The following is a 16,966-nucleotide window of genomic DNA, read 5'->3' as shown; positions in this document are numbered from 1 at the left end:
GGAGGAAGGTATGAGTGATAGTTGACTAGCCATGGGGGGATCGTGGGGGAGGTTCAGGGTGTGGACGAGGTGCCAGTAAATCCACAGGGCCATATAATATAATCATTATTACTGAAGACAGGGGCAATAAAACACATGCAATCACACTCAGCGTGACACTCACACACACACACACACACACACACACACACACACACACACACACACACACACACACACATACACGCACACACACGTGCACACACACGTGCACACACACACACACTGCCCATAAAACACCTCACCCTGCAGCCTGACCACAAAGACCCAGGGAGATATTCCCTCTGTCTTTCCTGAGCTTGTATGAATAGTGGTAGAAAGATTATATCCTGTCTCTCATGGAGATCAGTTTCCCCAGTGCTCCACACCCTGTTGTAGACCAGGACGCACTATGTAGGCCCTATAGCGGGCCCTGGTCAAAACACTACATAGGCAATAAGGTCCCATTTGGGACATAACCTAAAAGTAGAGTGGTTAAATCCTAATCTACAATAGTGCACTACATAGGCAATAGGGTATTATTTGGGGCTCACAAATACCAAGTCAAAATATTGTCTTAATTGTCTCTATTCTGTGTGTAATCTCCTGCTGTTCTCTCCTCTTCTCTAGTGTTCCTTTCTGCCAAAGTTCTCCATTCACATAGAGACCAAGTATGAGGACAACAAAGGCAGCAATGACAATGTCAGTATGGTTGTCTGTGCATGGTCATGGTGTGCATTTGTGAGTGGTCATGGTGTGTGTATGTGACTTGTCGTGGTGTGTGTCTGTGCGTGGTCATGGTGTGTGTCTGTGAGTGGTCATGGTGTGTGTCTGTGAGTGGTAATGGTGTGTCTGGTCATGGTGTGTGTCTGTGTGGTAATGGTGTGTGTCTGTGAGTGGTCATGGTGTGTCTGGTCATGGTGTGTGTCTGTGTGGTCATGGTGTGTGTCTGTGAGTGGTCATGGTTTGTGTCTGTGTGGTCATGGTGTGTGTCTGTGAGTGGTCATGGTGTGTGTCTGTGAGTGGTCATGGTGTGTGTCTGAGTGGTCATGGTGTGTGACTGTGAGTGGTCATGGTGTGTGTCTGTGAGTGGTCATGGTGTGTCTGGTCATGGTTTGTGTCTGTGAGTGGTCATGGTGTGTCTGGTCATGGTTTGTGTCTGTGAGTGGTCATGGTGTGTGTCTGTCATGGTGTGTGTCTGTGAGTGGTCATGGTTTGTGTCTGTGTGGTAATGGTGTGTGTCTGTGAGTGGTCATGGTGTGTCTGGTCATGGTGTGTGTCTGTGTGGTCATGGTGTGTGTCTGTGAGTGGTCATGGTGTGTGTCTGTGAGTGGTCATGGTGTGTGTCTGTGAGTGGTCATGGTGTGTGTCTGTGAATGGTCATGGTGTGTGTCTGTGAGTGGTCATGTTGTGTGTCTGTGAGTGGTCATGGTGTGTGTCTGTGAGTGGTCATGTTGTGTCTGGTCGCGGTGTGTGTCTGTGAGTGGTAATGGTGTGTGTCTGTGCGTGGTCATTGTTTGTGTCTGTGTGGTAATGGTGTGTGTCTGTGAGTGGTCATGGTGTGTGTCTGTGAGTGGTCATGGTGTGTGTCTGTGAGTGGTCATGTTGTGTGTCTGTGAGTGGTCATGGTGTGTGTCTGTGAGTGGTCATGTTGTGTCTGGTCATGGTGTGTGTCTGTGAGTGGTAATGGTGTGTGTCTGTGCGTGGTCATGGTGTGTGTCTGTGCGTGGTCACGGTGTGTGTCTGATCATGGTGTGTGTCTGTGAGTGGTCATGGTGTGTGTCTGTGTGTGGTCATGGTGTGTGTCTGTGAGTGGTCATGGTGTGTCTTGTCATGGTGTGTGTCTGTGAGTGGTCATGGTGTGTGTCTGTGAGTGGTCATGGTGTGTCTGGTCATGGTTTGTGTCTGTGAGTGGTCATGGTGTGTGTCTGTGAGTGGTCATGGTGTGTGTCTGTGAGTGGTCATGGTGTGTGTCTGTGAGTGGTCATGGTGTGTGTCTGTGCGTGGTCATGGTTTGTGTCTGTGTGGTAATGGTGTGTGTCTGTGAGTGGTCATGGTGTGTCTGGTCATGGTGTGTGTCTGTGTGGTCATGGTGTGTGTCTGTGAGTGGTCATGGTGTGTGTCTGTGAGTGGTCATGGTGTGTGTCTGTGAGTGGTCATGGTGTGTGTCTGTGAGTGGTCATGGTGTGTGTCTGTGAGTGGTCATGGTGTGTGTCTGTGAGTGGTCATGTTGTGTGTCTGTGAGTGGTCATGGTGTGTGTCTGTGAGTGGTCATGTTGTGTCTGGTCATGGTGTGTGTCTGTGAGTGGTAATGGTGTGTGTCTGTGCGTGGTCATGGTGTGTGTCTGTGCGTGGTCACGGTGTGTGTCTGTGAGTGGTCATGGTGTGTGTCTGTGTCTGGTCGCGGTGTGTGTCTGTGAGTGGTCATGGTGTGTGTCTGTGTGTGGTCATGGTGTGTGTCTGTGAGTGGTCATGGTGTGTCTTGTCATGGTGTGTGTCTGTGAGTGGTCATGGTGTTTGTCTGTGAGTTGTCATGGTGTGTCTGGTCATGGTTTGTGTCTGTGAGTGGTCATGGTGTGTCTGGTCATGGTTTGTGTCTGTGAGTGGTCATGGTGTGTGTCTGTGAGTGGTCATGGTGTGTGTCTGTGAGTGGTCATGGTGTGTGTCTGTGAGTGGTCATCGTGTGTGTCTGTGCGTGGTCATGGTTTGTGTCTGTGTGGTAATGGTGTGTGTCTGTGAGTGGTCATGGTGTGTCTGTGTGGTCATGGTGTGTGTCTGTGAGTGGTCATGGTGTGTGTCTGTGAGTGGTCATGTTGTGTCTGGTCATGGTGTGTGTCTGTGAGTGGTAATGGTGTGTGTCTGTGCGTGGTCATGGTGTGTGTCTGTGCGTGGTCACGGTGTGTGTCTGGTCATGGTGTGTGTCTGTGAGTGGTCATGGTGTGTGTCTGTGTCTGGTCACGGTGTGTGTCTGTGAGTGGTCATGGCGTGTGTCTGTGTGTGGTCATGGTGTGTGTCTGTGAGTGGTCATGGTGTGTCTTGTCATGGTGTGTGTCTGTGTGGTCATGGTGTGTCTGGTCATGGTTTGTGTCTGTGAGTGGTCATGGTGTGTCTGGTCATGGTTTGTGTCTGTGAGTGGTCATGGTGTGTCTGGTCGCGGTGTGTGTCTGTGAGTGGTCATGGTGTGTGTCTGTGTGTGGTCATGGTGTGTGTCTGTGAGTGGTCATGGTGTGTCTTGTCATGGTGTGTGTCTGTGTGGTCATGGTGTGTGTCTGTGAGTGGTCATGGTGTGTGTCTGTGTGTGGTCATGGTGTGTGTCTGTGTGTGGTCATGGTGTGTGTCTGTGAGTGGTCATGGTGTGTCTTGTCATGGTGTGTGTCTGTGTGGTCATGGTGTGTGTCTGTGAGTGGTCATGGTGTGTGTCTGTGAGATGTCATGGTGTGTGTCTGTGAGTGGTCATGGTGTGTCTTGTCATGGTGTGTGTCTGTGTGGTCATGGTGTGTGTCTGTGTGTGGTCATGGTGTGTGTCTGTGCGGGGTCATGGTGTGTCTGGTCATGGTGTGTGTCTGTGAGTGGTCATGGTGTGTGTCTGTGCGTTGTCATGGTGTGTGTCTTAGCGTGGCATGGTGTGTGTCTGTGTGTGGTCATGGTGTGTGTCTGTGTGTGGTCATGGTGTGTGTCTGTGAGTGGTCATGGTGTGTCTTGTCATGGTGTGTGTCTGTGTGGTCATGGTGTGTGTCTGTGAGTGGTCATGGTGTGTGTCTGTGAGTGGTCATGGTGTTTGTCTGTGAGTGGTCATGGTGTGTGTCTGTGTCTGGTCATGGTGTGTGTCGGTGCGTGGTCGTGGTGTGTGTCTGTGAGTGGTCATGGTGTGTGTCTGTGAGGGGTCATGGTGTGTGTCTGTGCATGTGTGTGCACTTCAATGCCACATACAACATTCAGTCTCATCTTCTTCTGTCTCTCACTTCTAAACGAGTGGGTGGAGTCAGAACAGTGGGATGCTGGGATGAATAAGAACACGTCTAATATATTCACAATGGCCTGCTAATTGCCCCTGCCAACTCATCAGAATGCATGTTTATTGCATTGGCTAGCCTCTCCCTCACTAATATCAATGAGATTACCATTCAGTCTGTGGGCTTCAATGCCTATATTCATAAAGCATCTTTAATAGGAGTGCTGATTGAGGATCAGGTGTGTGTCTGTGTGATCTTATTCACAAAAGTCAAAACTGATCCTAGATCAGCACTCCGACTCTGAGAGGCTTTATGCATATGGGCCCAGGCCTCCGAGTCAAGTGGAAGTGGTTCTTTCTCAAGCCTTTCCATGTGGAGCATATCAAATCAACTTGGATATGGATTTATGCATTGGGGCGGCAGGTAGCCTAGTGGTTAGAGGCGGGTAGCAGCCAAGTGGTTAGAGACAGGTAGCCTAGTGGTTAGAGGTGGGTAGCAGCCTAGTGGTTAGAGGCGGGTAGCATTCTATTGGTTAGAGGTGGGTAGCAGCCTAGTGGTTAGAGGCGAGTAGAATCCTAGTCGTTAGAGGCGGGTAGCAGCCTAGTGGTTAGAGGCGGGTAGCATCCTAGTGGTTAGAGACGGGTAGCCTAGTGGTTAGAGGTGGGTAGCATCCTAGTGGTTAGAGGCGGGTAGCATCCTAGTGGTTAGAGGCGGGTAGTGCCTCGTGGTTAGAGGCGGGTAGAAGCCTAGTGGTTAGAGGCGGGTAGAAGCCTAGTGGTTAGAGGCGGGTAGAAGCCTAGTGGTTAGAGGCGTGTAGCAGCCTAGTGGTTAGAGGCGGGTAGCAGCCTAGTGGTTAGAGACGGGTAGCCTAGTGGTTAGAGACGTTTAGCCTAGTGGTTAGAGGTGGGTAGCAGCCTAGTGGTTAGAGACGGGTAGCCTAGTGGTTAGAGACGGGTAGCCTAGTGGTTAGAGGTGGGTAGCAGCCTAGTGGTTAGAGGCGGGTAGCATCCTAGTGGTTAGAGGCGGGTAGCAGCCTAGTGCTTAGAGGCAGGTAGCAGCCTAGTGGTTAGAGACGGGTAGCCTAGTGGTTAGAGACGGGTAGCCTAGTGGTTAGAGGTGGGTAGCAGCCTAGTGGTTAGAGGCGGGTAGCAACCTAGTGGTTAGAGCATTGGGCCAGTAACCAAAAGGTTGCTAGATCAAATCCCTGAGCTGACAAGGTAAAACTCTGTCATTCTGCACCTGAACAAGACAGTTAACCCACTGTTCCTAGGCTGTCATGGTAAATAAGAATTTGTTCTTAACTGATTTGCCTAGTTAAATAAAGGTTAAAAAAAATATGGATAACTATGGGGTGAAGGCAGTGTGTGTGGTGGTTGATCATCTCTACCATTCCCATCTCTCTACATACATCCTCTCTTTCTCCTTTCATCATTTTTATATCGTATACCTCTGTGATAGGAGAGTTTATATTGTATACCTCTGTGATAGGAGAGTTTATATCGTATACCTCTGTGATAGGAGAGTTTATATCATATACCTCTGTGATAGGAGAGTTTATATCGTATACCTCTGTGATAGGAGAGTTTATATCGTATACCTCTGTGATAGGAGAGTTTATATCGTATACCTCTGTGATAGGAGAGTTTATATCGTATACCTCTGTGATAGGAGAGTTTATATCGTATACCTCTGTGATAGGAGAGTTTATATCGTATACCTCTGTGATAGGAGAGTTTATATCGTATACCTCTGTGATAGGAGAGTTTATATCGTATACCTCTGTGATAGGAGAGTTTATATCGTATACCTCTGTGATAGGAGAGTTTATATCGTATACCTCTGTGATAGGAGAGTTTATATCATATACCTCTGTGATAGGAGAGTTTATATCATATACCTCTGTGATAGGAGAGTTTATATCATATACCTCTGTGATAGGAGAGTTTATATCGTATACCTCTGTGATAGGAGAGTTTATATCGTATACCTCTGTGATAGGAGAGTTTATATCGTATACCTCTGTGATAGGAGAGTTTATATCATATACCTCTGTGATAGGAGAGTTTATATCATATACCTCTGTGATAGGAGAGTTTATATCGTATACCTCTGTGATAGGAGATTTTCATTAATGCATTATCTTGGTTGGGCTTGCTATCGATGCCCGTTGCTTCATGTTACACAATGGGTTTACTCATAACTAATCCCCCTTCTTCTGGTTTGAAGGACATGTCAAGGACATCCATAGTACACCAAGGTCTTACTCTGTTACATATCTGCATCTCAAATGACAATCTATTCCCTATGTAGTGCACTACCTTTGACCAGAGCCCTGCACTGCATAGGCAATAGGGTGCCATTTGAGATGCGGACAACAGTTGTTTCCAGCCGCATTCACCTGCTGCATCTTCTTTTTGGGAGAGTTGGTGTGTCAGGGAGAAAGGGATGATTGCCTACAGCTCCTTGGCTACAGATTTGAATTCCCTACAGTATGAAGGACTGATATTCAGACAACCAGAGAAAGGAGAGAAGGGGGAGCAAGATAGAAAGGAAATAAGATATAGGGAGATATTGTGTGTCTGTCTGCGTGTCTGATACAGTCCTTTAAACAGAGACTGTTGCTTCTTGTTCCTCTCACCACTGAACCTCATTTCCTGGTGGGGGACACATTCACATTACCGTTCCACAACATTTACATTATGTCATATAATAAAAATGATCCTGTCTGTCCTGGGTCGTGTTCATTAGGACATAATGGAAACCGTTTTAAAACGTTTTGCTATAGACAAAAGAATATAAAAGTTTCTTATTGGACATTTCCAGGTAATCCCTCCCTGTTTCAGCTGATTTTCTTGTGTTTGGTGCAAAATGAACACGACCCTGACTTCATTCCTGAGACTAAAGTATGTATTTACTGAATTTTAAATTCATCCCATCAATGCCTCAATTTCCCAAGACTTACTTCCTCTACTCTCAAAGACATCATTACTCAGTTCCGTTTTTCATCCTCCCAGTCTACTTATCATGCAAAGGTTGGTAGATGAATATACATTGATGTCAGTAATGGATGGATTTTTGTCCGGATTATTCAACTATTTCAAGGAGGTTATTACTGCACCAGCTCTGTCTCTGTCTCTCCTGTTTCTTTCTCCCTGCTAAATGAGCTAAATGTATCCTCCTGGCGAAAGCACCTGTCACCTGACGAGGTCTCATGGCTTTAATGGGGAAAGGAGTAAAGCATTCATAACCGTTAAAAGCCTCGCTTTCCCCCTTCAAACAATGTGATTCTCTATATGATTGGCAGCTCTGGCCGATCAGTATCATGCAATGCTCGCTCTCTCAACTTACCCAAACATCAGAGCTCCACCTAGTGGCTGCTGTGGGAATGACCGTTCATTAAGCTTCACTCATATGATCACTGATATCTACATAGATAAGGTGTTGCTGAAATACAACTCCTCATCACGGGTGTCCCTACATCTTAGACGTGGAGAACAGTTGATTATGTTCTCTCTCTCTCTCTCTCTCTCTCTCTTTCTCTCTCTCTCTCTTTCTCTAAAATGACATGCCCATCTCTTTTTCTCTATCCCTCAGATCTTTGACAGCGAGCCCAAAGGGGAGGAGGAGATAGAGGTGTGCTTAGTGGATATCGCCTACGACGAGATCCCAGAGCGCTACTACAAGGAGTCTGAGGTGAGGAGGTCAAAGGTTAGAAGTCAAGGGTTAGGAATCCCAAGTCACTGTTTCAACAGCAGTGGACATCGACAGTCACAATTTGCCATCGTTTTCCAGTACAAGTCTGTACTTGTATACTCACCAGCATGGAATTAAAACCATATGATTGGTGTAAGCATTGGCTGGCGTAAGTTTCCACCATTGTTAAACCCATGTTAGAAAGTGTGGAAGTGTACTTTTTGGAAGGAGTTGGGGGTGAACTCTCGGTGCTAGCAACCTGGTCATTTCACAAAGTCAGAAAAAGTGTAAGAGGGTGATAACAGAATATCTAAGAGAATACAGTATTAGAAAAACTGCACTATCTAGAACCTAAAAGGGTTCTTTGGCTGACCCCATAGGAGAACCCTTTGAAGAACCCTTTTTTGGTTCCAGGTAGAACTACTTTGGTTCCAGGTTGAACCCTTCTACCTGGAACCAAAAAGGGTTCTCCTATGGGGACAGCCAAAGAACCCGTTTGGAACCCTTTTTTCTAAGAGCGTATACAAATCCCCATTTCTCATATCTCATTTGCTCATCTCTCCTCTCAGCCCTGAGGGTCAGCTAGCTGCTAGTTTCATCAGATAGAGAGACCTCTAGCTGGTCATATCTCTCCTCTCAGCCCTGAGGGTCAGCTAGCTGCTAGTTTCATCAGAGAGAGACCTCTAGCTGGTCATATCTCTCCTCTCAGCCCTGAGGGTCAGCTAGCTGCTAGTTAAATCAGATAGAGAGACCTCTAGCTGGTCATATCTCTCCTCTCAGCCCTGAGGGTCAGCTAGCTGCTAGTTTCATCAGATAGAGAGACCTCTAGCTGGTCATATCTCTCCTCTCAGCCCTGAGGGTCAGCTAGCTGCTAGTTTCATCAGAGAGAGACCTCTAGCTGGTCATATCTCTCCTCTCAGCCCTGAGGGTCAGCTAGCTGCTAGTTTCATCAGAGAGAGACCTCTAGTTGGTCATATCTCTCCTCTCAGCCCTGAGGGTCAGCTAGCTGCTAGTTTCATCAGAGAGAGAGACCTCTAGCTGGTCATATCTCTCCTCTCAGCCCTGAGGGTCAGCTAGCTGCTAGTTAAATCAGATAGAGAGACCTCTAGCTGGTCATATCTCTCCTCTCAGCCCTGAGGGTCAGCTAGCTGCTAGTTTCATCAGATAGAGAGACCTCTAGCTGGTCATATCTCTCCTCTCAGCCCTGAGGGTCAGCTAGCTGCTAGTTTCATCAGATAGAGTGTGTGTGTGTGTGTGTGTGTGTGTGTGTGTGTGTGTGTGTGTGTGTGTGTGTGTGTGTGTGTGTGTGTGTGTGTGTGTGTGTGTGTGTGTGTGTGTGTGGTGGAGGGGGTGGGGGGTTATCCCATGTCTGTTATTAGAGTCACAGGGACAGCAGTGGATCTGTTTTTTATGTTTGAACAGAGGATGGGAATTGATGCCCTAGCCACCAGATGCTTTTTCCTGGAATACAATATAATGTCAACCAGCCTATTTAAGTATATTTGATTTGATTTGATCTGAGCCATTTTTAAATCCCTGATACCTGCTGTGTTCAGGAGAGCATAGACTTAGTCTCATATGTTGCCAACTGCAGTAACGTTTCACCTGGCATTGTTCAAATGTACCTACAAAGAGATGATTTTGACAGATGGTCATACTATTACATTAAGCTAGGAATGCAAAATTCTGGTAAATTTCCCCAAATTCTCAGATTTTCCAGAAATCCTGGTTGGAATAATCCTGGAATCAGGAAGGAATAAACAAATAAATTGTAATTTTCCAACTAGGATTTACAGAAACCTTGGAATTTTGGGAAAGTTGCTGGAATTTTGCTACCCTAATTCAGACCTATTTCACATTATACCAGAACAATGATATACAGTTGAAGTCAGAAGTTTACATACACCTTAGCCAAATACATTTAAACTCAGTTTTTCACAATTGCTGACATTTAATCCTAGTAAAACTTCGCTGTCTTAGGCCAGTTAGAATCACCACTTTATTTTAAGAATGTGAAATGTCAGAATAATAGTAGAGTGATTTATTTCAGCTTTTATTTATTTCATCACATTCCCAGTGGGTCAGAAGTTTACATACACTCAATTAGTATTTGGTAGCATTGCCTTTAAATTGTGTAACTTGGGTCAAACAGTTCTGGTAGCCTTCCACAAGCTTCCCACAACATGTTGGGTGAATTTTGGCCCATTCCTCCTGACAGAGCTGGTGTAAATGAGTCAGGTTTCTAGGCCTCCTTGCCCACACATGCTTTTTCAGTTCTGCTCACAAATGTTTTATAGGATTGAGGTCAGGGCTTTGTGATGGCCACTCTAATACCTTGACTTTGTTGTCCTTAAGCCATTTTGCCACAACTTTGGAAATATGCTTGGGGTCATTGTCCATTTGGAAGACCTATTTGCGACCAAGCTTTAACTTCCTGACTGATGTCTTGAGATGTTTCTTCAATATATTCACATAATTTTCCATCCTCATGATGCCATCTATTTTGTGAAGTGCACCAGTCCCTCCTGCAGCAAAGCACCCCCACAACATGATGCTGCCACCCCCGTGCTTCACAGTTGGGATGGTGTTCTTCGGCTTGCAAGCCTCCCTTTTTCCTCCAAACATAACGATGGTCATCATGGCCAAACAGTTCTATTTCTGTTTCATCAGACCAGAGGACATTTCTCCAAAAAGTACGATCTTTGTCCCCATGTGCAGTTGCAAACCATAGTCTGGCTTTTTTTATGGTGATTTTGGAGCAGTGGCTTCTTCCTTGCTGAGCGGCCTTTCAGTTTATGTCGATTTAGGACTCGTTTTACTGTGGATATAGATACTTTTGTACCTGTTTCCTCCAGCATCTTCACAAGGTCCTTTGCTGTTGTTCTGGGATTGATTTGCACTTTTGGCATCAAAGTACGTTCATCTCTAGGAGACAGAACGCGTCTCCTTCCTGTGCAGTATGATGGCTGCATGGTCCCATGGTGTTTATACTTGCGTACTATTGTTTGTACAGATGAACGTGGTACCTTCGGGCGTTTGGAAATTGCTCCCAATGATGAACCAGACTTGTGGAGGTCTACAATTTTTTTTATGAGGTCTTGGCTGATTTCTTTTGATTTTCCCATGATGTCAAGCAAAGAGACCCTGAGTTTGAAGGTAGGCCTTGAAATACATCCACAGGTACACCTCCAATTGACTCAAATGATGTCAATTAGCCTATCAGAAGCTTCTAAAGCCATGACATCATTTTCTAGAATTTTCCAAGCTGTTTAAAGGCACAGTCATCTTAGTGTAATGTAAACTTCTGACCCACTGGAATTGTGATACCGTAAATTATAAGTGAAATAATCTGTCTGTAAACAATTGTTGGAAAAATGACTTGTGTCAGGCACAAAGTAGATGTCCTATCCGATTTGCCAAAACTATAGTTTGTTAACAAGAAATTTGTGGAGTGATTGAAAAACGAGTTTTAATAACTCCAACCTAAGTGTATGTAAACTTCCGACTTTAACTGTATAACTTTGTAATGTGCTCAAAGCACAGAAGTTTTCCTGCCAACATAAAAAAAATACTCTAGCTTCTAGGCCATAACAAGTTTGTGGCTTGACGGTATGCAGCTACTGATGAAAGTGACGCATAAATCGTCAACATCTAAATTTGTTGTTCGTTTCGGGGAGAATTGTAGGATTTCCACTAACCCTAAACCTAACCGTTGTCCTAACCTTAACCTAATGCTCCTAACCTGCTAGGTTAATGATCCTATCCTGCTGTGTAAATTCTCCTGACCTGCTAGGTTATTATCCTACTCTGCTCCGTAAGTTCTCCTAACCTGCTAGGTTAATTATCGTATCCTGCTCCGTAAGTTCTCCTAACCTGCTAGGTTATTATCCTATCTTGCTGCGTAAATTCTCATAACCTGCTAGGTTAATTATTGTATCCTGCTGCGTAAGTTCTCCTAACCTGCTAGGTTAATTATTGTATCCTGCTGTGTAAGTTCTCCTAACCTGCTAGGTTAATTATTGTATCCTGCTGCGTAAGTTCTCCTAACCTGCTAGGTTAATTGTCCTATCCTGCTCCGTAAGTTCTCCTAACCTGCTAGGTTAATTATTGTATCCTGCTGCGTAAGTTCTCCTAACCTGCTAGGTTAATTATTGTATCCTGCTGCGTAAGTTCTCCTAACCTGCTAGGTTAATTATTGTATCCTGCTGCATAAGTTCTCCTAACCTGCTTTATTAATTGTCCTATCCTGCTGCGTAAGTTCTCCTAACCTGCTAGGTTATTATCCTATCCTGCTGCGTAAGTTCTCCTAACCTGCTAGGTTAATTATCCTATCCTGCTGCGTAAGTTCTCCTAACCTGCTACATAAAGTTAATTCTGTATACCATCTAGTCCTTACTCCATAACAAGGGCCCAGAGTTCTCTCCTGGTGAGGTAACATGATCACGAAACACCCCCCACACACCTTTGATCCAACCTAATCTAACTTTATAACGCGTCTCATCTGCAATCACGTAAAGTGCCTTCAAGTGTGTCCTCCTGTGCACAGCGTGTGAGTGTGTGTTTCTGTGTGTGTGTACGTGTGTGTGTGTGTACGTGTGTGTGTGTGAGATGCATCCCTTCTCACCATCCCAACACTGAGACACCTGACCTTGCTAATGAACATTACAGTATAATGAGCCCCCAGGGAAGTGTGATTAATTCATGCGTAATGGGTACTGTTTGTAACGAGAACCCCCCCCCCCCCCCCCCCCCCCCCCCCCCAGCGGGCTGTTCCAGGCTGAGCTCTCCATGAGACTTGTACCCACCTGGTACCTACCATCCATTCTGCTGGACAAAGAAAACATGGTTCATTCATACTTGTCAGGATGTTTACTGCAAAACTCATTGGGTCGGAATTGAATTGCATTCCTGTATAGAGACATAACAATGAGGTGACACAGTGGCACTAAGCTCATGATGTATGTGAAAGTTATATTCTTCAATGTCACTATGTCAAAAGAAGTCCAACATTGGATGTACTAATCCCGGACTGTAGCTTTAATACTGTCCATACTGTGTTTCCATGGTTCCCTGTAGGACTTGCGGTACTTTAAATCAGAGAAGACAGACCGGGGTGTTCTACAGGAGGGCTGGATCGACAACCAGGAACCCATCATGTGCTCCTACAAACTGGTGACAGTCAAGTTCGAGGTGTGGGGTCTTCAGACACGGGTGGAGCAGTTTGTTCACAAGGTCAGTCCAGTTATGTCCACCCACCATTTCTGTATCCACACACCCACACACAGACAGACAGGGACAGACAGGGATGCACAGGCAAAAACACACTGGCGTTCTTCACTTCTTGCCCTCTCCCAATATAACTTGGTCAGCCATCCATTTCCTCTCCCTTCAATTCAATTTAGCCCCCCTCCACCCCCACCTATACCCCTGTTCCCCCTCTGAGCTGTCCCTCTCCTTGCCTGAGGGTCTCTTTCCCTGACATCACACACACAGCATTACTCATATAGGGACAGACATGGCTAACATTAACTGGTGGAGGAGTGGAAGATAGACAGAGAACAACTTAAAGTTCATCCTCTGACTCACCTGTCCTCTCACTGTCTTCTAACTTCCTTTCCTCTCTGACTCACCTGTCCTCTCACTGTCTTCTAACTTCCTTTCCTCTCTGACTCACCTGTCCTCTCACTGTCTTCTAACTTCCTTTCCTCTCTGACTCACCTGTCCTCTCACTGTCTTCTAACTTCCTTTCCTCTCTGACTCACCTGTCCTCTCACTGTCTTCTAACTTCCTTTCCTCTCTGACTCACCTGTCCTCTCACTGTCTTCTAACTTCCTTTCCTCTCTGACTCACCTGTCCTCTCACTGTCTTCTAACTTCCTTTCCTCTCTGACTCACCTGTCCTCTCACTGTCTTCTAACTTCCTTTCCTCTCTGACTCACCTGTCCTCTCACTGTCTTCTAACTTCCTTTCCTCTCTGACTCACCTGTCCTCTCACTGTCTTCTAACTTCCTTTCCTCTCTGACTCACCTGTCCTCTCACTGTCTTCTAACTTCCTTTCCTCTCTGACTCACCTGTCCTCTCACTGTCTTCTAACTTCCTTTCCTGTCCACCCTTCTTTCTTTCTTTCTCGCTCTCTTTCTCTCTCCCTCACTTTTCTCTCTCTCGCCCTCTTTCTTTCTTTCTTTCTCACTCTCCCTCTTTACCTTCCTTCTCCTTCTCTCTCCTTCCTCAGGTTATCCGTGATGTCCTGCTCCTAGGACACAGACAAGCCTTTGCCTGGGTGGATGAGTGGATTGGTGAGGTTGCGTCGCGTCTCTGTCCCAGTTACTTGACATGTACGCTCAGATGTGAGCTAGCTTGTTTATACTGTGTGTTTATATATATTATTATTATTATTACATTTTTTTATATATATTTCATAGTATTTGTATTTTATTGAGTAAGGAGATGGAGAGGGAGGGAGATGCAGACTAGTGCTGGGGCCAGGATTCTTACCCACGCTGAGGGGTGACGTGTATGTGCTGCAGCGGCCTAGTTACCTGCTAGACCAGCCTCTGGCCCATAGCTACTATCTTCTTCTATGTGACCATGATCTTCACTCTGCCTAATGTAGGACCTAGGCCACGGCACCAAGCACTGCTACTATCTACTATCTGTATATTTGAGTTTGTGCTCATTTGTCTGTTTCCTGAAAGCGATCTCAAAATATCAGTAAGTCATCTATACAAGCATTGATTTGTGTTAATAACCATTATTTTGTATGATGTTTTTAGTCTGAGAATTTCTTGTCTAAGCATGTCTTCACTGTTTCAGTGATTTGCTTCACTGTTTCAACATGAGCAAAAGGTTTATAAAATGGATCTGTGAGGCCAGGATGGTCAAACACAAGGTACACTGCAACAAGACTTGAGTTCAATACTACAGTGTTTAAAATACCTTAAGCGTTTGCTTTAGCCTGCCTGGAGGGCCAGGTGGGCGGGGTTTGTATTTCCAATACTTTTTTATTGGTTCCAATGCAACAGGCAAGCTCAATCAACCCCAGCTTCACTATTTCAAATCATTTCTAATGGTATTGGAATGCAGATCTGACTGAAACTACACTTCTCACTCTGTTGTTACATTTGTTAGCGCCCTTTTTTTAGGAAAGAAGACAATTGATAGGCCAGACCACTCTTTCGTACATTTTGAATTATGTACTTAACTTTGTACGTGTTTTTGAAAAGCTGACGCATTAGGATTGTCATGGAGAAGGAACATACATTTTCTTAATAATATCAATAATGATTCAATGTATTTATAAATTTTATTTTTAATCCCAGACCCCAGTCCCCGCAGGAGGCCTTTTGCGTTTTGGTAGGCCGTCAATGTAAATAAGAATTTGTTCTTAACTGGCTTGCCTAGTTAAATAAAGGTTACATTTTTTTTTAAACGATAAAGCCCATTTCTCACAACCAATACGCTTTCTCGCTGACCTTCATCAGAGAAGCTCCCACTTGAGATGTATCCACTGCAAGAGAATTATTCAGAGAGTCTGCACACAGGTACAGAGAGCACTTGACTCAGTACTGTATGGGTCATTGGATGAGAGAAGGTGAGAGCATGCCGAGTGTCAGTAGCTATTTCATTTGGGACTTACAGAGCCTGGCTTTAAAGATAGAGGAACATTTAAGACCACACGAGCCTGCTCCTTATACCTATTCACATACAACATGAACCTTTATACAGTACATAATTAGCACAGTAGATACACTATAGCCCTAGATTGCATTGTTCCCCTTCCTCCAAGAGCTGTGGGAGATTCAGTGAAAGTGGCTGTATCACTGGAGGCCACTGAGGGGAGGACGGCTCATAATAATGGCTGGAACGGAGTAAATGGAATGACATCAAACACATTTGATACAATACCACCAATTCTACTCCAGTCATTACCACGAGCCTGTCCTCCCCAATTAAGGTGGCACCAACCTCCTGTGGGCTGTATATCATCTGGGTCATATTCATTTAGCACTCAACTGAATCTGAGGGACTACCTGTGCAATAAGAAAAACTCGTTTTTATTTTCTGTTGCAAAACATTTTCAAACGTTGTGTGCCCTAAATGAACATGGCCCTGCTGTACAGCAGTGGTCCTTCCCTCTATCCTTGCATTGTGGTCTTCCACAGCCTACATTACTAAGGCTTGTCTAATAATATTCCTGAAAGCGTGTATCTTATGCCATAAACCACCACTATATCAAACCACCCTGTGTCCACCCACTAATGCACCCACTTCACATTAAAGGCCCAGTGCAGTCAAAAATGTGATTTTCTGTGTTTTATATTTATTTCCACACTACACTCTTACAAAAAATGGTTCCAAAAGGGTTCTTCAGATGTCCCCATAGGAGAACCCTTTTTGGTTCCAGGTACAACCTGTTTTGGTTCTTTTTGTTTACAGGTAGAACCCTCTGTAGAAAGGCTTCTACCTGGAACCAAAAGAGTTTTACCTGCAACCAAAAAGGGTTCTTCAAAGGGTTCTCCTATGCGGACAGCTGAAGAACCCTGTAAGGTTTTAGATAGCAACTTTTTTTCTAAGAGTGTATGAGGTTGGAATAATACTGTTAAATTGTGAACATTATGATAATGCCCTTTTAGTGTAGGAGCTATCTAAAATGTCAGCCTGTTTTGATGGGATGGAGTTTTGGCCTGCCTGGTGACATCACCAGGTGGTAAATTAGTTCATAGACTGATAAGAGTTCCAAACCTCTCTGCCAATAACAGCTAGTTTTCAGTTCTCCCAACTCAGACCACTCCCAGACAGTCCTAGAAACATTTTTGCTTCAGAAATTGTTCTTTGCTAAGATACAATTTTTGTTTCTATTTGACCATTTTAATTTAAATCAATCACAGTAAGGTACTTAATTGTTACGCCAAAATTATTTGATATTGAGATAAAAATGGTTGCATTGGACCTTTAACCTATATCCATACCTGCCCATGACTTACTCTATATCACCAAGGGGCTGGTTTCCCGGAGCCAGGTGAAGTTTGATTTAAATCATTCTCAATTGAGAATCTCAATTGAAAGTGCATTTTATTCCAGGACTATACTTAATTCAGTATAGAAACTGGCTCTCAGGGGAAGGAAACAGTTTAGGGAACAGAAAAACCTTGTTTGAACAGGTTTATAACTTTATCATGCTGGTCAGAAAACTGGAGCAGAAAACACCTCTGGAATGGAAAGGCAGCACTCTAAATGTAGAATCAGACAATACTGGGCAGTTTCACCTGAATTTAATGTTGTTCTGGCTACTTTGACCATGTT

At 44.8% G+C, this 16,966-nt stretch overlaps 1 protein-coding gene across 1 annotated transcript in view; it reads left to right on the top strand.

The window, feature by feature from the left end:
* LOC115170498 (cytoplasmic phosphatidylinositol transfer protein 1) overlaps positions 1–16,966 on the top strand; it is a 155,605-nt gene that overhangs the window by 135,869 nt on the left and 2,770 nt on the right. Inside the window, exons 5-8 of the mRNA XM_029726714.1 lie at positions 649–720; positions 7,566–7,664; positions 12,741–12,896; positions 13,896–13,959. Coding sequence (XP_029582574.1) covers positions 649–720; positions 7,566–7,664; positions 12,741–12,896; positions 13,896–13,959 — 391 coding nt within the window. The remainder of the gene's footprint in view (positions 1–648; positions 721–7,565; positions 7,665–12,740; positions 12,897–13,895; positions 13,960–16,966) is intronic.

Source organism: Salmo trutta, chromosome 32 (genome assembly GCF_901001165.1).
Source record: "Salmo trutta chromosome 32, fSalTru1.1, whole genome shotgun sequence".
In the NCBI taxonomy this organism is placed as follows: Eukaryota; Metazoa; Chordata; class Actinopteri; order Salmoniformes; family Salmonidae; genus Salmo; species Salmo trutta.
Note: the sequence above shows the minus strand (reverse complement) of the source record. Positions and strands in the feature narration are given on the sequence as shown.